At 38.3% G+C, this 21,826-nt stretch overlaps 1 protein-coding gene across 2 annotated transcripts in view; it reads right to left on the bottom strand.

The window, feature by feature from the left end:
* The window catches only part of PUS10 (pseudouridine synthase 10), a 66,778-nt gene that overhangs the window by 1,635 nt on the left and 43,317 nt on the right, over positions 1 to 21,826 (bottom strand). For both annotated transcript variants that reach the window (XM_079721210.1, XM_079721211.1), the window contains 11 exons: positions 20,336 to 20,397; positions 19,993 to 20,038; positions 17,881 to 17,945; positions 16,277 to 16,362; positions 15,179 to 15,304; positions 10,105 to 10,161; positions 9,158 to 9,234; positions 9,009 to 9,064; positions 7,848 to 7,965; positions 3,806 to 3,948; positions 738 to 837 (listed from right to left, as the gene is read on the bottom strand). In XM_079721210.1, the coding sequence (XP_079577336.1) occupies positions 738 to 837; positions 3,806 to 3,948; positions 7,848 to 7,965; positions 9,009 to 9,064; positions 9,158 to 9,234; positions 10,105 to 10,161; positions 15,179 to 15,304; positions 16,277 to 16,362; positions 17,881 to 17,945; positions 19,993 to 20,038; positions 20,336 to 20,397 (936 nt within the window). The remainder of the gene's footprint in view (positions 1 to 737; positions 838 to 3,805; positions 3,949 to 7,847; positions 7,966 to 9,008; positions 9,065 to 9,157; positions 9,235 to 10,104; positions 10,162 to 15,178; positions 15,305 to 16,276; positions 16,363 to 17,880; positions 17,946 to 19,992; positions 20,039 to 20,335; positions 20,398 to 21,826) is intronic.

Genomic DNA, 21,826 nt, shown 5'->3' with positions numbered 1-21,826 from the left:
CATTCCAGTGATCATTTGATTACCATGGCTGTTTTCATACTAGGCAATTATACCCACTTCTTTTTATTTATAATGAGATTATTCCCAAGTGCAAAAATTCCTTTTTTTGTGTGGGGTGTGGGGAAGCTGTTCTTAACCAGATATTTACCAAAGTGCACAACTCGTGACTCAATACCTATTGATGCTCAAATGAGAAAAATGTTTATGGAGAATTGTCTGAAAGATCCATTCATTCCATTCTTCTAATTACTTAAGAATGTAATCTGATTTCAGTTCAGACTATAAGAGCAGAGAATTTCTCTTATACCACATCACAGAACACTTATAGAACTGCTTTTATTTATAACCATTGGCTCATCCCATTTTCTATCCCTGTCTTGAATATATGTTTCTGAGGAGGCTGCCTTAAATTCTTTATAAGAGAGTCCAAAGGATATATGAAGGGCACTTACAACTTCGTTTCCTTGCTTGGTTTAAGGGTTTAGATCTCATGTCATGTGTAAAGCACAGTTAGTAAATTAGCTATATATTTGCAAGGATTATAAATGAGACCTTGTGTTTTTTAAAAAATAAAAATTCTGAAGATAGTCCCTCCCTGCAATTCAATGCTACTGTGAGATTTTGACCATTTTCAAATACCTATTAAAGTGAATAGTACTATTTGGTTTAATGCTAAAAAAGCATAACCTTGGCTGATTCAGTGTACAAATAGGCATTTCCACAATAAAATGGTTTACCTCAACATCCAGCTCAAGAATGTCTGCAGTCACATCCATCAGAGAGCAAATGTTCGGCTTCGTTCTTCCAAAGTCTCCATGTACAAACTCTTTAATGTAGCTGGGTTTTGTTTAAGGAAAAAGTGAAGATAACCATGCAATACCAACAGTTTGATGAGATTTGACAGGTTGAAGGGGAAATGACAAACAAAAGCAGAAAGGTTATAAAAGGGAGTTTATTTCTGAGCCATGACTTGGGATGTATGTCTTAGAAATTACAGCTGTGGCAATAAATAAACTAAGGATGGCAAACTGGTTCCTTCCTACCAGCCTGGCAGCCAACACTGGGACCTAGGGCCTATGTCAAACTTCCCAAGAGTCATGACTTTTCTTTTGACTCATCTCCAAGTGCCAAGGTTTGAATATGGATTTTAAAAATTAACTATAATTCATCGCTTTAAAAAAAAAAACCTCAGCTATTTTCTTTTTTGCCACAGATTCTATTTGGTCATCTTTTTGGTCTCATCATTTTTCGATAATGACAGTAGGCGGTTGCCAAATGGTAGGTTTTCACAGGGTCACTCATAGAGTGACCTCAATGATGGCTCTCCTTATAACATGACCCAGTGACAACAGCAACAGTATGGGAGAGAAAATGAACTTATTAATTTAGACTTGATGAAGGCCCTTCAGAAGGATCATCAAAGGACCTAAATTTTAGTTGTTTGCAACTCTTGCATGGTTAGCAATAGACCTAATTCTTTTTTGTGTGTGTTTTCTTCATAGATCTTCAAAATTTCAAAGTCAATGACTGATCCTAGAATTATTCAGATTACCTTAACACTCCTTACACAGAACTCTACTATAATCTTAACAGTATTTTATCTGAAAGATGTGTTTTTGCCAGCATTCAGTAAACACTCATTTAGCATTATGTTGTGTCTATAAAGCAGCACTTAGTATAAAACTTAATACAATTTGAATATAAAAAAGTTTATTCTCAGATGATAAATAAAAAGTTAACACCATAATATGCTGACATTATGTCCTCCTCACTTTCTGATAGTTTATTTACTATACTTTCACCAAACGTTTTGACTCAAGCATAAGGCATATAATTATCTATTAACTGTCTTCTTTGCTAAACTCATAATTACTCAACAATTGTCCTTTTTCTCTCACTTCTTTAGAGAGTGCTACTTCTAAGTAGCAATGATGAGGGGAGATGACCAGAAAGCCCCAGAATAAAAGGTCCAGAATGTTTTTTATGAGGTATAAGTCAAATGAACTACTTCAGTATACTGAGCAATATATGAGAAAAATTCATATTCTTCTGTGTATAACCACATGGTATCTAAAGTTTTACCAAATAGGGACTTCCCTGGTGGCGCAGTGGTTAAGAATCTGCCTGCCAACGCAGGGCACATGGGTTCGAGCCATGGTCCGGGAAGATCCCACATGCCGCAGAGCAATTAAGCCCATGCACCACAACTACTGAGTTTGTGCTCTAGAGCCTGTGAGCCACAACTACTGAGCCCACGCGCCTAGAGCCCGTGCTCTGCAACAAGAGAAGCCACCACAATGAGAAGCCCGCACACCACAACGAAGAGTAGCCCCCACTAGCCGTGACTAGAGAAAGCCCGCGTGCAGCAACGAAGACCCAACGCAGCCAAAAATAAATAAATAAAATAAATTTATAAAAAAATAAAGTTTTACCAAATAGCCTTTCTTGGCTAATGCCTTAAGTACATGTACATGGCTGGTTCTAAAAATATGTTAATGAGATTGAAAAGACATTAGCTTCTCCATAAGACCACTGCATTTCTTCCTAGCACACCAAAACCAAAGCTGAAATTAGGTAAAAATATGTTTTTAAAATCTGTGATTTCTTTGAAATTCCATCCACATTCCATCTACAATAGGCAAATGTGCTCCATGCCCACTGGTCTAAATAGATCCAAACTGCAAAAATTTAGAAGATTTTAGGAGTAAATAACCTGTACCTGTTTCAGCTTAGTCACTCCTGGGGTGGAGTAGGGAAAGAAGAGGGGAGAGAAGCTTGATGGGAAAGGAGAGGCAGACTAATTATAGCAATATAGTGAGAACACTATTTGGTGATTAAAATGACATTTTTCCCTCTGTTGTATCCAATAAGTATGTCATTAGTTTTATACTAATTAGAAGGTTTCATGCTTCATGCTATTGGATCACAAAATAATATAAAGCCAAGAAACAAACAAAAACTAGGAGCACCTTTGAAAACTAAACTAAAGCTAAGATTATGGCAGCGCCCTGATATATTTTAACCAGCAACTAAGATATGATACAAAACCACACAAAGCAGGGTAGGTTATGAACAAGTGATCAAACTGGGACTATTATTCTCTTGTTCTGGGCCAGTGGCCAAATAATGTGAAGGTCTACATGTAAAGTAGGGCCATTCCCATCTACCATCCCTGTTTAATCATTTGGGGCAAATGCTCGAAATGCTGAAAGGACTCAAATGTGGTTATGAATATGTGACTTGCAAAATGTGTAAAGACATGAATCGATGAATGAATCAATCAAAAGTGTTCCCTGGGGCTTCCCTGGTGGCGCAGTGGTTGAGGGTCCGCCTGCCGATGCAGGGGACGCGGGTTCGTGCCCCGGTCCGGGAGGATCCCACGTGCCGCGGAGTGGCTGGGCCCGTGAGCCATGGCCGCTGAGCCTGCGCATCCGGAGCCTGTGCTCCGCAACGGGAGAGGCCACAGCAGTGAGAGGCCTGCGTACCGCAAAAAAAAAAAAAAAGTGTTCCCTGAGCACTTACTATGCCCTCAGCACCTCAGCATCATGTGAGACACTAAAAATTTTAAGGTTCACATTGAATTGGCTGCTGCCTCATGGTTTAATATGTCATCTTGAAAAACACAAATTTAATGGGTAAAAACACTCCAGACCAAAAAAAAAACAAAACAAAAAAAGGATTCTTCTCCAGCCCAAACCTTTCCCGAACTGTTCCGAGATATGGTTGAACCTCTTTTCTAGGGCAGCATGAACTTTCCTAATAGGATTCTGGTTAGATTAGTGCTACACAGACGGTGAAAGGATACGTTCCTGCCTGAGTCTTCAGATAGAGACGGAAATGGTGCTCATCCACATAGTGTGTCTCCATGGAGTGAATGATGCGAGTTCTCACAGCCAGGGGCCTCCGGTGAAGGACCCGTAAAGGTGTTTTCTGGTCAATCTTTAAGTCCTAGAGGAGGATATGATAACCACGTGTCAGCTTTGCCGCCCAGTGAAGCCCACTTTAGCACCTCCTTTGATCATCCATGGCTCACTACAGGCACCCCCATCTATCACTGTCAGGATAGAAACTAATACTATCATAAATTGTATCCTCTAAGGTTCAGACTCTGTGGGACTTCCTATAACCTGGTCCACAATTACTCATTTTCTGGGCCCCAGTATGCCATTTAAAAAAAAAAAAGGCTTTGAAGTAAATGATACCCAAGGTCTCATCTGCTCTAATATTAACAAATTGATTGGACCCTGGAGTCTTATCCTGCCCTTTAAACAGAGCTCTTCTAAAAGATAATGTTCTTACCTTTTTTTTCCCTAACCCAACAGAGTGACCTAATAGTGGGGATTTCAGACTGAGGTGAGAAATGGTGTAGAAGGTGGGACATCAGCATCACCTGTGTGCCTGGACAGTGTCCATGTTTTAGGGAGAGCCATATACCTACTCACAGGATTTTTTTTTTTTTGGTTATACAAAAGGATTTATCTGGAAAATTAACAGCTGCATCTCTGTCTAGGGTGGTATTTCCAAATAATAATTACAAATAAGTGTGTACAATAAACAAGGACCTCTCAATATTTGTTAGCCCAGTTCAGGTTACTTGAGAATAATACTGCATGTTTCTTTACAACTCAGGTTTTTAGGGACAAAGTCTTGTTTTTCTCACAATTAGAGATGTCCTTTTATGTCACAAGATATAAATTAAGAAATAGAGGTTGGGCTTCCCTGGTGGCGCAGTGGTTGGGAGTCCGCCTGCCAATGCAGGGGACACGGGTTCGTGCCCCGGTCCAGGAAGATCCCACATACCGCAGAGTGGCTGGGCCCATGAGCCATGGCCGCTGAGCCTGCGCGTCCGGAGCCTGTGCTCCGCAACGGGAGAGGCCCCGACAGTGAGAGGCCCACGTATCGCCAAAAAAAAAAAAAAAAAAAAAAAAAAAGATATTGGGCATAACCAGCAACGCAGGTTCATAAGAACTTTGAATCCTCTGAAATTTCTTGTAGGAACAACTCCTGCCTGATTTACATGATTAGTGAGTGCCTAAAGCCATGCTGAGAAAAGAAAGATTTCTGTCTGGTCTCCCCCTACCAAGTTCTGTACCAAGAAAGAAGAGCAGGTTCTGACAAAGACTACACTTGAAATGGTATGACTGCTTTTATCAGGGCAGTGAGTCAGTGACTCCTCCTTACGATTCTATAATTCTTTGATTTTTAGAAGCACTTTGTTCTGATGAGATAAGTTGTTTCCACAACGTTTAACATTACTCTGGCCAAAAAGACCAAAAAAAGGACAAGGCTGAATTATTATAGAATCGATAAAGATATGGCCTCCACAAGAGCACAGAACCAGCTGGCCTTCAAAGGAGTGACTCGCTAAGGTGTGCCCTTCCCCTCTGTTTCCTTTACCTCGAGTCACTCCCTGGACTCTGACCCAGGAACAGTCAATGGAGGTACAACTGAGCTAGTAGATGCACCACTGCTTCCAACATAACACTCAGATCAACACACTTGCGTGTCATTTTTGGTTGCTTGTGTCTAGCAAATGAAAGGAAACTGCTTCATTTACTCTAACACTGCACTCTGCTGTCCCCATACTGAATTTTCAGAAACACACGCAGGTGACTTTTTTCCTTAGAAGTAGGTTGCCCTTAAAAAAAAGGAGACAAGTGGTAAATTTGAAGTGACCTTTTCTCAGAATGGGGCAGTAACTCAGTTTTTTTATTTTTGATGCCAATAGGAATATCTGAAAAATGTTTTAACCCTAACACTTTAAAAAAATTATTAGACGTCACGTAGTCTCATCAGTCCAATTGGGCGGTGGGCCATTAAATCAGACCCTTTCACTACCTAGTGTGTACCTGTAACAATCATCTTTCAGCATCATTTCTGAATCAGCTCTATGGCTACTCCCAAACTGTGAATCTATTTTTAAAATGAGTTTTTATTTTCCCCACAGCATTCTAAATGAGCTGTATACATGTACACACGTGATAGAATAGAGGTTTACAAATTTGTTTTGCAATCTTAAGGATATCTGTCTATAGCATAACTATCATCCTAAAGACTCCCTAGATAATAGGGCCAAAGGCCAGAAGGCCTTAGATTTGGAATCACAGAATCTGAGAAGTGGAGGGCCCACTGGGGATCATCTAGTCCACCCCTCATTTTATAGGTGAACTTCTCTAAGCAGGTGAAATGACATGTATGATTTCACCAAAACACTCATACTATAAACATTATTCTGCACCTTGCTTTTTTCTGGTAATATCATGGGTGTTCCTACAAGTCCTAGATGTAGACCTACCTTTATCTCTTTTTCCAACAGTTTTAGGCATATATACACACAATAACATAAATTAAATGGGATCACATGCTGTTTTAGTTTTTTTAAACAGCTGTATAATATTCCAATGTGTTCTACCATTTCCTTATTGAAGGAAATTCACTTTTGTTTCCAGTTTTGTTGTTGATTTTGTCACTCTGAACAAAGTCAACAAACATCCTTGTGCACCTATCCTTATGCACTGGAGTTTTATTTCTTGTCCTGCCAGTAGTGGAAGTACTGGGTAGAAGACCAGTCTATTTTTTATTTTTACAGTCACTGCCACATTGTTTTCCAAAAAGGCTGAAACACTTACATTTCTACTGAAAATGTATATAACTAGGCTTCTCCTCCCTCCAACCAACAGGCATTCTTAGTCTCAGAAGAATAAAGTGATGTCTTATTGTTACTTCAGTCTGGAGGTGGAACATCTTTTCAAATGATTCTTGGCCATTTGGAGTTGCTCTTTTTTCAGCTGTCTTTTCAAATATTTTGTCCATTTTTCTCTATTGGGTATTTGTATAAATCCTATTTATGGTATTTTTTTTGCCATACAATTTGTTTTCTTTATAGTCATATATATGTGTATACATAAGCACACACTTGTGTGTGTGTGTGTGTTTAAATCACAATGTATCATCCTCTATATATCCTTATAGCTTGTTTTTTTTCCCCTTAGCATTCATCAGGAACATTTTCCTTTGTCAATGAATATTCATCTACCATATACTTTCTAACAGCTGGCTAGTAATAGTCCATCATACAGATAAGCCATAAGATTAAACCAGTCCCCTCTAGATTATTACAAAATATTGCCCATTTAAACAATGTTGTGATAACGATTTACATCTTTGTGCCCATTTATGCTCATTCCTTGCATGTGAAAGTAAGTTATCTTTACAGGAAGCAGTGGGGGCAGGTGGGAAGAAACATGCAAACGAACATGTAGACCCTCTACAGCAGCATGCTCATGTGAAGGAAAATCTAGCATGTGCCAGAACATTTGTGCTCTACATGTATCACCCTGATGTATTTATTTAACAACATGTTTTATTTATGCACTTAATCTGAGCATCAGTTCCATTAGATAAGTTCTATTTTCTATTTCCTTTTTGCAAATGGCCAAATATAATAATAGCATTGCTGAGTGTTTTCTATGTGCCAGATTCTATTCTAAGAGCTTTATATGACTAAACCCGTTTAATTCTTCTAACTAATTTCACAGATGAAGAAACTGAAGCATAAAGAGGCTAAGCAACTTGTCCAAAGTCACACAACTAAGAAATGCAGAACCAGGATTTGCACCCAGACAATCTGTCCTTGGAGTCAGACTCTTAATCACTAGCAACACTGCTTCTCACACAGGTTAGATGAATTGCCCAGTCATTTAACTAGTAAATGGCAAAGGCAGGATTTAGAACCAGGTCTCACAGTCCCCAAAGCCTATGCGCTATGACTTGTTGGTAATAAACGAGAAGACAAAGGACTCTTTTATAGGCAGTAGAAAAATAAAAGAATTAGAGCACTGAACTACCTTTATGTCATCTAGGAATTCAATGTCCTTCCTCTGTATTGCTTTATTTGTCCATATTAAGGCACTATAGGTCTTGGTCTTTTCTTCTTCACCTTCTTTCATATGACCTATTGCCTCCCTAAACAAAAACAATAAAAGAAAGTTTGTCTGAATATATAAAATACAGACAAGACTTGCCCCAAACTTCCCTTTCTTTAAAAATAGATTTATTGAGATATAATTTACATACAATTCCCCTGTGTAACTGAACGATTCAGTGATTTTTAGTACGTTTACAGAGTTGTGCAGCTATTACCACAATCTAACTTTAGAATACTTTCATCACCCCAGAAGAGAAACTCCACACCTATTTGCAATCACTTCTCATTCCTCATTTCCCCCAGCCCTTGGCAACCACTTGTTGACTTTCTGTCTCTATAGATTTTCCTACTCTGAACATTTCATATATTAAAATGTGAATATTGTAAAATATACAATAAGTGGTATTTGATGTCTGGCTTCTTTCACTTTATAATGTTTTCAAGGTTCATCCATGTTGTAGCATGTATCTGTACTTCATCCCTTTTCATTACTAAATGATATTACACTGTATGGATATACCACATTCACATTTTGTTCATCCATAGACATTTGGGTTGTTTCTACATTTTTGCTATTATGAGTAATGCTACTATAAACATTCATGCAGAAGTCTCTGTGTGGATGCACATTTCCATTTCTCGTGGGTATATATCTAGAAGTGGAACCGCTGGGCTATATGGTTACTCTATATTTAACTTTTTGAGAAACTGCCAAACTGTTTTGCAAAGTGGCACCAGTTATAATCCCACAGCAATGTATGAGGGATCCAGTTTCTCCATATCCTTGCCAACACTTGTTATTTTCTGTCTTTTTGTGAAGTGGGATCTCACTGTGGTTTTGATTTGCATTTCTCTAATGACTAATGATGTTGAGCATTTTTTCATGTATTCACTGGTTATTTTGTGTATCCTTTTTTGGAGAAATGTTCACGTAATCATCTCTCCATTTTTAATTGAGTTATTTTCTTATTATTGAGTTGTAGGAGTTCTTTATATATTCTGGATACAAATCCCTTATCAGATAAATGATCTACAACCAAAACCCCCCTCTTGAAAACATATCCAGTGAGCCTACCCTTACCTTGTGACAAGCTGCAAGTCACGGACTTGGATTTTGTTAGATGAGTTATTAATTTTCTGTAGTAGTAGAGAAAGAAAAACAATTAGCAACTCTAGTTCAGTTACAGAGTTGCAGAAACATGACAATTTCCATGTCATGAAGTGGTTTACCTGCTGAAGTTCCTTAATTTCTTGTGAAGTGAAATGTACTCTATGAGGATTCACCAGCTCAATTGCAAAGGGCCTTCCTGGCAGCACACACCCCGTCATGAAACAGAAACGTGTTGATGGAGTTAAAACATTTGGGCTAATGCAAGAGGGTTAGGAGGTGTGAAAAAACGAGTTGAGCTCTAGAGGACTGAAAGTTTAGTGACATGACTACATCTGGGGGAGAGAAGAATGTGTGAAAAGAATCATGGGGCTTTTTGGGGGCTGCTAAACCCCAGGACAGGCAATATGTAAAAATGACTGCTTTCCCAAAAGTCCACGAACAAGCCTGTGTTAATTACAAAATCAAATCCAAACAGCCACTAATTGACTTGGTTACACTAACATAATGTTGTCACATGCAGCAATGCCCAGGTATACCAAATTGAAATACATGCTCCTAGCCTAGTGAAATGAAAAGCTGAGATTCCATGAGAAGGGACTATAAATCTCAAATACCTCAGGATTACTCTCATCATCCTTCTTGTAATGCAACAATGTAAAATGAGAGAAATGAAGGCTAAGAGAGCAGAAGCACTTTTTAAATGAAGACATTTTGCAATTTAAATGAGGTGCATTTTGAAAATTGTACTGGTACTGAAATGTTATTAAAAGGAACAATTAATTATCAATTTTTGGAAAAAATCAGGCACCTCTTTGTTAATGCACATAGAAGTCCCTTATAACCTACAGGTATTCAATAAAGATGGCCTCTGAAGAAATGATCCCTGTTAAAACATAGTCATATAATTTACAAGGGTAGCTCCATAATCCACAAGGCTTCCTCACATGGAGAAGCTCTGGGCTCTGCCAACTTTGATTCTGACTAAGTGACTACAAAAAAGCTGCTGTCTGAAAAGGGTGATAATATGAAAGTTAGTTCCAGTCAAGTGATATTGTCACAATCTTACCATTTCCTAGTGTTCTCACATCTACATCTTCTCTCCCAGAGGATGAAAAATTAAAGCCTTTGGAAAGCAGATAAAGAAAAGAAAAAAAAAATCAGAGACATAACAGTGCTAAGACTTTCATTCCCATCCTTTGGTAGAAACCCAATTTGTCTTAAACAATCTACAGGAGAATCCCAAGGAATAGTCATCATCACACCTCTAATCCCAATCTCTACTAAAAATAGCAATGATAATAATAAATACCATTTATTGAGCACTTATTACATACCAGGTACTGAGCTAAAATTCTGCATACATTATTTCATTCAATCCTTATTACAACCTTATGAGGTAGGTATTAAATAAAAGAACAACAAGCTTCTGAAACGTTAAGTACTTTTCCCAAGGTAACATGATTAAATGGCAGCGCTAGATGTTTCTGATGTCAAAGCCAGACCTTACTTATCATCCCAGTCCACCATCCCATAGGAAAGCCAAAGGCAGAGCACTGTTTGGAGGAAGGCCCCACTACCACCCTGGCTACAAACTTATGGTGAAAAATCTATCTTTCCTCTTTTCCTTAAAACAAAAGAAAACAAAATAAAAACATTATTTGAGAATTAAATTCTATGAAAAGAAGAGGAGGGGAAAAAAAAGGTTTGATTCTAAAAGGAAATTCATTATGTAAGCAAACCTAAGCTAGAACCACAATATAACTAGTATACATTTTAAGATAGATGGATCATCAGACTAAAAGCTGCAAATATTGGAATGGGAAAGTGGTCAATACAGTGTGGGTGGGCAGGGGAAGTGGTTCCATGACAACTTTCTTAGATACAGAAATAACTGATGATTTCACCACAGCAAAGATTACCATGAGCAGGCATTATTCTAAGTACTTCATATATGTTAACACTATGAGGTAGATACTATCATTATCCCCATTTTATTTATAAGGAAGGTGAGACAGAGACAGCATAAGTAACGTGCCTAAGATCACATCACTGGTAATTGGTAGGGTCAGGATTTGAACCAGCCTGGCAGTCTGGCTCCAGAGTCTCTTAATCACTGTCTACACTGCACCACCACAAAGACAGCTGGAAGAGCTCAGACTCGTGCCAACTGGGACAAACAAGACCAATCAGTCCTCTTGTACCAGGGATTGGGAAAGACTAGGATGTTTTGGAAACCCTGGTCAATCCATAGTTCAGCCACTTCGGAGAGCACAAGATGAGGAAGGACAAGATTGCTGGGAAGGACAGACAGGAAAGGGAGAAGGGAAGGAGGGTCTGTACCATTTTGACAGACATTTTTCTCCCAGGAAAGGTTCAATATGCAAAGGTCCCATGTAGATTTTAGAAAAAGGAAGGCTAAAAGGCTTGAAAAGTGCTATAAAAACTACACTGAAGATTAGCTCTCCTTTCTAGGATGTTTAGCTGTGAAGAAAGTAACATTTCACCCTTCCTTCACCTTTAAGACATCCCTTTAGCAAGTCAAGGCCAACACTTGTTGGAAACATGGGCTCCAAGCTGTTGTCTGTCACCCACTGCCAAGGTGAAGTGGGCTCTTCTCTGCCCCACATGGCCCAAAACTGTGGGTCTCCCAGAGAGGACCAACCCAGGACTGGTTAGGTAAGGCCTAGGTATCTAAGGTTGGCCTAGAATTCAAGCTGCTCAGAGGTCTGGGTAACTTGTGCAGTGTTAACACCTGGGGACTAGCCAAGCGGGCAGCCATGAGGGGCACAATGTCAGGCTCTTCTCCAGGTGGAGAATCTACACCAGGCAGGTAGTAGGATTCTGCGGACCATTAAGTCCCAAAGAACCCTCCATTCCCTGTCTATACTCCATTGTCAAGCAGCTAATAAACTTATAGCAGGGCTTCCCTGGTGGCGCGGTGGTTGAGAGTCCGCCTGCCGATGCAGGGAACGTGGGTTCGTGCCCCGGTCCGGGAAGATCCCACATGCCGCGGAGCGGCTGGGCCCATAAGCCATGGCCACTGAGCCTGCGCGTCCGGAGCCTGTGCTCTGCAACAGGAGAGGCCACAGCAGTGAGAGGCCCGCGTACCGCAAAAAAAAAAAAAAAAGAAAACCTACAGCAACATCAGCAGCTTCTAGTCAGAGTCAACAGACTCAAGAGTAGCGCTAACTAGGGATGGATAGCTACATGGAGAGTTCAAAATGGCATCTGGGAAGCTGAAAGATACTCCCTGGGGTGGGGGTGGGGGGCTGTAGTTTGTCTTATACCTGCCCACCTCCATCTCTAATCCAGGCATAATACTGGGGAACCAGGGCCCTACAGTGACTAAGCCATAATCTGTGACTGATAGGGGTGGAGGGAATGAACAGGACACAAAGAGGTAGATCTACTAGTGACCACTCAATCAGACCAGAAATCTCAAATTCATAAATTAGCCCATAAAACTTCCCACAAATTCCAGCCCATCAACAAGAAAAAAGTACAGAAAACTAGGCTCTTGAGAAGTCCAAAGAAACATTAAATCCAGATTAAGGGAGAAGGGGTATTTATTATATCTTTTAGGAAAATGTTGCAAATTTGGATCCTACATTGAGAAATACTTCAGGGGGCAAACTTTAAAAAATAATTTGCAATTATGAATAATAAATGACAAAAAAAGGAAAAGGAGTCACTGCCTTAAGTATGAGGAAATATATGCTTAAAATTTAGTTGATTTTTCTAAACTCACATTACGCCTTGCCTTATCCCCCTAATCCTGTGAGTTCTACAGACTTCTGCTCAATGGAACAGATATTTCAAACATACAAACAAACAGACAACAAGGACAAAACCAAGGGCAAGAATGATCAGGAACTGTAAGGGGTTCCGATAGTCTGTAGTAGCTCTCATACCTGGGGGCAGATAGACAATGGGACTGAAGGATGGGCGGAGGCCAGATGATGATGGTCTCAGAATATCAAGTTATATAGTTTGGACTTTACCCTGTAGCTAGTCACTGACCAGTTTTCAGCAGGGAACTGACATGACAAATATTTATTCCATAAGTGAAGTAATAAATGTATTAGGAAAACATTTCTTAGACATATTGATTTTGAGAGTGTGTCAAAGTTTTACTTATTAACTAGAGAATGGCAAGTAGAGAATATGATGTATCAGTCTGAAGTGGCTGACAAACAAGTTTGTATCTCCCGCGGAGGGGAAGGAGTACTAGTTACTTCTGCTTTATAGAAGTAGCTAGGCTGCTTCATGCAATACTGGTTTATTTTCATAGAGCTGTAAAGCACAGAGGTACAACAGTCAGAACCATTTTCCCAGAGCTGTCAGATGTGAATCACAGAAGTAACGAGTAATGTATCTGAGAAGCACAAGTTTAACAAATCGATGCTATTAATCAGGCATTTCTAACAACAAGGTTTTATTTCATGACAAGGAGCCAGTTAGCACAGAGACCCAGAGGTCTGCTTTTTCTCAAGCGGCTCTTAATAAATTTCCTCAGCACACAATTACAGATGCTAAACACACAGTTTGCTTTATTTTCAGTTTGGGGAAATTTTTATTCCCTCCTCAAATGGAAAATGACAACAAATCACCTTCATGAAAGCTTGCAAGGGGGAAACATATAGCTATTTCAGAGCCCCCCAACAGCCCTCTTGGTAATGGAGGCTTCCTTGGGACCCAAATAATCAGAACTAAATCTTGAATCTTCTTACAGAAAGGGAATAAGGTAGCCCCCCAAAAAGAGTTTGAAGGATACTTTTCATGCTAATGCTTTATTTTCACTTCTTTGTAACTTGGATAAGTCTTATGAGATAACCAGTGTGTAAGTATTAAATTAAGTAGGTAAAAGCTCGTGGCAATAGCCCTCTACAGCTAAGATTTTGAAAAATATTAGGTTGCTAGGTTAGTTTCTTCTCCATTCAGTAAACAATTCTTAAAGGCCCTTTTTAAAAAGGCCCACCTACCTGATAGGCAACAAATTATAAGAGGGATATGGTTTTTGAAGTGTTTCTCTTTCCTCTTAACAAGCAGAGAGCTGGAAGGGATAGCCACGTCTCATTTTGGTCACCTGCTCGCCATTCCTAAAGCAGGCTTGTCTTAAGGTTTGTCAGAGAAAAAGATGGATGTCTCGGTCTATCTGGTCCTTCAAAAAGGGTGTTCTTGGACTTCCCTGGTGGAGCAGTGGTTAAGACTCCATGCTCCCAATGCAGGGCCTCGGGTTCAATACCTGGTCAGGGAATTAGATCCCACATGCGTGCCGCAACTAAGAGTTCACGTGCCACAACTAAGGAGACTGCCTGACACGACTGAGGAGCCCATATGCCACAACTAAGACCCGCCATAACCAAATAAATAAATAAATAATTTTTTTTAAAAAAAGGTGTTCTAATTATGCTAGGAGACCCACTCCAAAGAGTATGATATACTTATTCATTGTCTACAGTTTCTCCTGATGTACAACATGGTTTCTTGTGATTGAAATCTTAGTCCCTTTCCTCTAGTCTAATCCTAGGTGAAATCACAAGGTTTTTTACTCCTTTGACCTGATAGCCCTATTGAGCAAAGAAAGCATATGCCTGACAGGATCTGACTCACCCCACAAACCTGGGCTCATTAATACTTAGGAAATTAAAACAACACAACTACTATTGAGTCTTTGTAAAATGGTAGCTAGTGATCTATTTTCTCTAGGCCTGAACTTTATTCTAGGACACTTTAGCCATTAAGATGGAAGCTGGGCATTTGCCAGTGATTATTCTTGAACAAGCACTGGATGTGGAAGCTGTATTTTAATTACCTCATATTCCCAAAAAGAGGCAGAGGCTCAAGGTGTCCCAAGGTCAGAGCTTAAGTGCATTCATTTAAAGTAGTTTCAATTGTTTTGAATTTGCCCAGGAAAAAGCGTAATCTTGAGAGAGGAGAGAAATCCTAGGGCACCTTGGCTCAAATTCAGCCCAGGGCAGAGGAGCTCAGGACACGGCGGTCCCTGTTCACAGGAAGCTGCCAGTCAAGGGGCCCAGACTTGGTGGTGGTTTACAAAATATAGAAATCTTTCCTGCCACCTCCAAGAAGTCTATTTATGAATGACAATGTAACTAAAATATGAATATTATAACACTTACTCTCTGCTTTGAACACTGTCAAAAGATGGTCTGAAATTAATTCTTCCACTGAAGAGTCCAGCTTCCTTTCTCCATCAATTATCCAAGGAGTTTGTGGTAGATTCCTGGAGTATTTATTATATCTCCCTGCCAAAGAAATATAAAGGTTACCTGGATGGAATGGTGTGCTTAACACAATAGGATAAAAAGGAAAGCAACAGCTATTTATTGAGTGCCAGTATCCTAGGTGCTATGATATAAAACAAGGCTTAGCCTTCAACTAACTTACAATCTAATTTGGAGAGTCAACACATACACATAATTAAATGAAAAAATTTAAGGTAGCAATAGAAGAGATGGCTAAAGACACGGTATGAATCATCAAATGAGTTCTAAAGGAATGCTCAATATACTTATTAATTTTTTTGGCTGACTGAACAAGTTACAATATTATGGAACACACTATGAATCACTTAAAAAAAGAGCAACTACTGTTTTTATGCCTGGTTAATAATACTCTCAGTGTAATAGTCATTGGTGATCATGTATTCCAAAGAATTCAAATACAGGAAATTTTGAAGTTTTTGTAGGCAAAAAAAAAAACAACAAAAAAACCCCTAACAGAATATGACTCACTGTTTATGAAAAAAGCTACGCCAAGGCAGGTAGCTTCTATTACCCCAGGGCAGGGTATTATAGTCAAGACTAAAGAACAATTTCATTTCAGCTATTACTATGAAACAGCTGTAGCTTTCAAAACAAAAACTTTTTTTCAGGATTGATTTCATGTTATAAAACATCCTCTCCCTTCTCCTGACCAGTTTCAGGTCTGTACATGTACCCATATTTTTACCTGGCCATCTCTGATGAAAACTATTAAAACCTGGGAAGTATCATTTCCCTTCAACATGGCATTTTAAATAACAAATCTCCTGAGTGACCCTTAAGAATGCCTACAGAACCTACAATAAACTTGGTTATCAGCTCTAGTTCTCAAAAGAGTTAACTAATCAGAAATTATTAACAACAGTAAGAAGGAAACAGAGGAGGAGTTAGTTGAGTTTTTCAGAAAGGAGAGAAAATTGACAGTGTAAGTATATCCTGGACTAAATATTTTACCAGCCACAAAAACAGCACCATGAGCACATTCAATTTCAACAACACTGCATACAGCCTTTGGTGAGTTTGGAGGACAAGGAAACTGCCTGCAAAACAAAATAAATTTTACAGCTACTATTTTCCAGACATGATATTGAACCACATAACTAAGATGAATCAGCACTGTCTGAGTTACACAGAGCCTGAGTCTCTCAAGGACTAAGCCTCTCCCTAATTTTAAGTTTTGGAACCATAAGGGTCTCTTAGGCCTCTGGAGTACCACTTTTAATACATGAGAGTGGCACTAAGTAAATAAGGGCTCGCTAATAACATTCATGCTCAGGAGGCCTCATGTTCCCAAATGACAGTTTCCAAAATCAACCTGGAGATTTGGGGGAAAAAAAATCCATCTATATGCAGTGGAAACCTCTCCAGGTTCACTTTGCTATCCATGAACACTTGCTGCTGGCTGACAAGGTCCTCAGTCATTTGGGTAAAGCTGGTGTGCAGTCAGAGACTGGCCCCATGAGCATGTCCCACCTGCGGGGAGGGTACTCCAACATTTTTCTCTCTTTTTCCTCTTCATTTCAACTATGACCTTGGGAATCAGACCACAGAGCCAGAAAAAGTGGAATATGGCAGACTCTATCCTTTAGCTAAGAAACTTCAATCCAGCTGAGGACAGACCAGAAAGAGCAATGTATGGCTTTATTCTCTGTCCACCATCTGAGAAATTCCAGAGCCATGGAATGGAATCTACCTGTAAATGACTAGATGTGCACTTAATCCAAAATGCTTGTCTTAAAAGTTTTCATTCCGTTTCCCAAGATGTCTTAACAAAGAAAGCACTTAGAAACTCAGGAACTATTGCTTGTAGAGAGTAACTGTCTTTACTTCCTAAAGTTTAATAGGGAATTCCCTGGCACTCCAGTGGCTAGGACTCTGTGCTTCAACTGCAAGGGGCACAGGTTCAATCCCTGTTCGGGGAACTAAGATCCCACAAGCCATGCAGCATGGCCAAAAAAAAAAAATTTTTTTTAATAAAAATATTTCCATTCTGAGACTCATGTTTAGTCAGTAAAATATATGAAACATTCCTCATAACTTCTTCTGGAAGGGTAACTGTGATAATATTTTATTAAATAAAATGAACACACTGAGAATTAAATCTAAGATTTACTGTAGTTCAGTATATTTTAACAAGAAAGGAAACTCAGGGGCCCTTTTCTCCCTCTTCTGAAGACGTACAATAACAGGAAATCCAGGATAAGGGATGTAATGGGGCCAGTCGTAGGCTGGAGAATCAGGAAACCTGGCTCTACGTCCACTCTCTACTGCCCAGTTGAAATCTTAGGCAAGTCAACTCCCTCTTTGGACCTCAATATCCTCCTCTAAAAGATAAAGAAGTTGGACATGATTCATAAATTCAAATATTAATTTGACATTTACGAACACCACTACATGCCAGCTACTGAGCCAGGGATTGGGGATATAATAAAGATTAAGACACAATCCTGTTCCCTAAAATATATCCAGTCTTGTTTTTGAGATAATCCAGATTATTTCTAACATTCCCTTTATTCTAAAATTCCACGATTATTTCTTGTTTCTATAATTCTACTTACTTGCGGAAATCCTCTTCTTTAATCTTATTCAAAGCTTTCATAACTGCCATTCTAGTGAATACTGACTATATAGGGTAAAATGAAAAGAAAAGACATTTATCACCTATATAAGTGACTCATCATTCAACTCATCAGAGTTGAAACAAAGAACACGGTTGGAGAAATTATATCATTTTAAACCATACTTAAAAGGGAGAAATATTTAATAACTTCAAGAAAATAAATGAAGCACAAGTGTTCATACTGTCAGTTCTGTGATTGGTAGACCCTATAACCCTTCTCTTCAATCTAGTCTATGTCTCTAATACCAGGTGGATCTAGCAGAATGTCTTCTTCACTGCACTCTCCCATTCCCCTCAAAATGTGGTATTCCTCAAATACAAAAATGATGACATTGCAGGAAATGTGCTTTGAATATTTTTTCCTAGACCTCAAAAGAAGTTTAGGCTGACCCATCTATCTTTTCTTCCCTACATCCCTTCAGGGGCCACGGTATATAGTTTAGGAGTTGGCTGCCAGGGTAAGGGGTAAAACAGAGCCAACCAGCCTGACTTGGCATCTAGCAATTCAATATCACTCACCAACCTCTGAGAAAGTAAATGAATCCACTATACTGAATAAAGGGGCATCTACAAATGTCCCACTCTGGGTTTTTTAAAATAAGAAAAGCCAAACCTCGTGGTAGATATACTAGAACTAATTAGTGCATATATTTGTGGTCACTGTGACAAATCACAATTATTTCTTCTGTTATGAGAAATTATACTTGACTGAAAAGAAGAATAATGTAGGTATCTAAACAGTTTATCATCAAAGAAATGATTTTCTAAACCATATTCTGGGGAACCCTAAGGTGTCGTAGGGTTAGAATTAAAAATTAAGTACCTGTTTGTTAAGATATGAAATCTTAGGCCTGAAAGAATCTCAAAAGGTCATTCAAATTATTCCCAGCCATAAGGCAGGAGAACTACATTTAAGACTATACAACACCTACTGGCCAAATGGCGTGGTGTCCATGATCATTTGACAAAAACTTCCTTACTCTATTATTTGATGCTGGTACTTATATACTTCCTCAAAGATAACAAAAAATAAAACTAGATCTTTAATATAAATATGGCTTACAGCTCATTTGGGCAGAGCTTCCCAATTGGTATGGCAAAGCACACCACTGGGCTACAGTTGTGCCCAGATCCCTCTAGTTCACAAGGGCTGAGGGGCAGGGCCTGGAACAATGAGAACCCCCAGGCCTATTACTTACAACTTAGAGCAACTTCATCTGTTAACCTCAGGGTGCTGGCCAAACATGGCAATGTTCTAGGTATACCATGATGTGAGAAAAGGAGGCAAGCAGTGTTTTAGGCTTCCTGCATTTCTGATTATTTCCACACAGGGCAGTTGGCAAATGTTACAAACTCCCCAACCCTCCCTTCCCACCCCAGGCAAGAGGAAAGACCAAAAGATGTATCTTTGGCAATAAATAACAACCACAACAGCAAAATTGATGTCGGTAAAACTAGGAATGCCTGAGTCTACACAAAACCAGCTAAGTAACTGGGGTGTGAAAGCTTGCCAATATCGTGCCATGCTATTCTATCCTGGCATAATAGAAACTAAAAGTACATGCTAACTAATTTTTCTCATTAACATGAAGACCAGCTCACATCAGACAGTAAAGGAGAGTTTAAATAAAATACCTTTTGGCAAATGTAGCCTGAAATAGGCTCTATTAATTCAGGACTGTTCTAAATAAAATAATTTACTTTGGATTATATTTTCAAAATACCGATTTCTAGAAAATAAATATTAGACAAAAGTTTGGAATGGTGATGATACTGAACAGGTATTTTCCCAGATGACATAATCTTGGGGAAACAATCCAGACACTGACACAAGCATGAGAACATTTGTGTGTTACGACTTCCCAGCCAAAGGCAAAGGTGTTGAGAATTGAAAAAATGGAAATAAGTGTAGCAAATGGAAATATTTAAAGACTGATTCTTAGTATAATAGATTGCCAACATTTCTAATGCATATCCTTTTTGTTGTTAATTTGAATATTCAGCTCAGACAAAACTCACTAAAGAGTAGGAAGCAGGAATCCTTCCTTACCTGTTTGTTTTTGGCTGGCTTGAAACAATCTGGGCATATCGCACGTCTAAGTAAAATTCAAGGTAATATAAAAGATTAATGAGTTTATTTTGGGGAGGATAAAATTCAAATATATTTTATACAACATGGCTGCTAAATTCAGGATATCAGAAGCAGACAAAATGAATCCCTATATGAGCTGCATTGGTTTGCCTAGACCCTTATGTCAGACAGCTCACAACCTACTAAGACATGACAAGTTCTAACAGGCTCATTAGAAAGAAGAGCAATACTATTTTCATGAAAATCAAAAAAATATTAACAATGTTGCACAATTGGCATTGTTGTTTACATTGTAACTTACAGGAAGTGGCAATCCTCAACTGTTTCTGGGTGAGCAAAGACCACACTCACTTCAAACAAGCTCTAAAAATTATAAAGACAGTTTAAAGATGAGCAAAAGGAAACTAACATCTAACAACTTATGAATGGAAACAGAAATTTACTCTCAAAGATTGGCTCAGAAAAAGAGTGACAAGGAAAACTGGAAATACTACTGTTTTCAAATCAGCTTGTTCACAGGGCAGCTGTAAAGGAAATCGTCTTTTTTTTTTTTTTTAACTTCTAAAACTCAATCATCAGTGATCCTACAAAAAACAACTTTAAAACAAAATTTAAAATAAATTTGTATGATTTTTTGTACATGTATACATTTTTGTACAAGTATATTTTTTCTACATGTATATATTTTTATAAGGTTATACAAAATTCCACACTGAGAAAAATATATAAATGTACAATTAGGTATGAAGATGAATGAGAATTCAGGGAATTGGAAAGGGATAACTGAAAGAAATGAAGAATTACTCCTCTCAGTACTATGATTAGAATTATTAGCAAAGCAAATAGCACTTTATGCACATGCTTAAAAACTCTGTATGAGGCTTGTTTTAAGTGCTCAAACTTCTTAATGGATTTGACTTTTAAAAGCAAGATCTTAATTTTTTGTTTTATTAAAAAAGTGATCATAATAAATTATAAAATAATCAAACAGGATGGGTTTTCAATCCCATTCCACTGAGGTAGAACCAGTAACAGTTTGGCATGTTTCCTTCTAGCCATTTTTATGAATATAAACATAAATGTATATACTTCTTTGTATATTAAACAGACTTGGAAAATTGCTTAATTCAATTAATATTGCATCATGAACATCTTTTCCACTCTAGGGACTGTTGGACGTTTAAGTTTTAGTTACGTTTTTCTGTTTTTAAAAAATGCCACAATGAACATCCTTGTACACAAAAAAGCACAAGTTCATACTCTATATACATTTACCTCCATGGAGATTATACAAAATTCCACACTGAGAAAAATATATAAATATCATACCATATAACAATTTTTCCTTTTTTATTGAGTTCTATATTTACTGATTGCATTGGATCGTCAGCAGGCTTATTAGCGACTCTATAATCACAATAGTGAATAGCTAAATTTTTGCTCTAGTCTAATCTACAAAATAAAATTAAAATTACAACACATTCCTTTTACTCAAGAAAACTTCATTCACCCTGAATCCATTAGAACATTACCGCATCTTTTGTTTTCTATTTTCTGTTCTCACTGATTCAACGTGTAAAATTATCTGTGCTTCAAACTGAAATTTGAGGTTAAAATATTTTGCATCAATGACTTCTCTAATTTCCAAAGTACTTTCATCACCTCATTTCCTCTTCATACTATCTGTGAAGTGGTTTTATTCTCTATTCTCTTAGTATTCAGTTTGAAGGACAGAGCTTACTCTTACTAACAGAGGGAAACAGAGCTATATAACTCAGAACAAGGAAAAATT

This window comes from Hyperoodon ampullatus (assembly GCF_949752795.1).
Source record: "Hyperoodon ampullatus genome assembly, chromosome: 15".
NCBI classification, from domain to species: Eukaryota; Metazoa; Chordata; class Mammalia; order Artiodactyla; family Ziphiidae; genus Hyperoodon; species Hyperoodon ampullatus.
The sequence above is the reverse complement of the archived record's forward strand: the minus strand, read 5'-3'. Positions and strand labels throughout refer to the sequence as shown.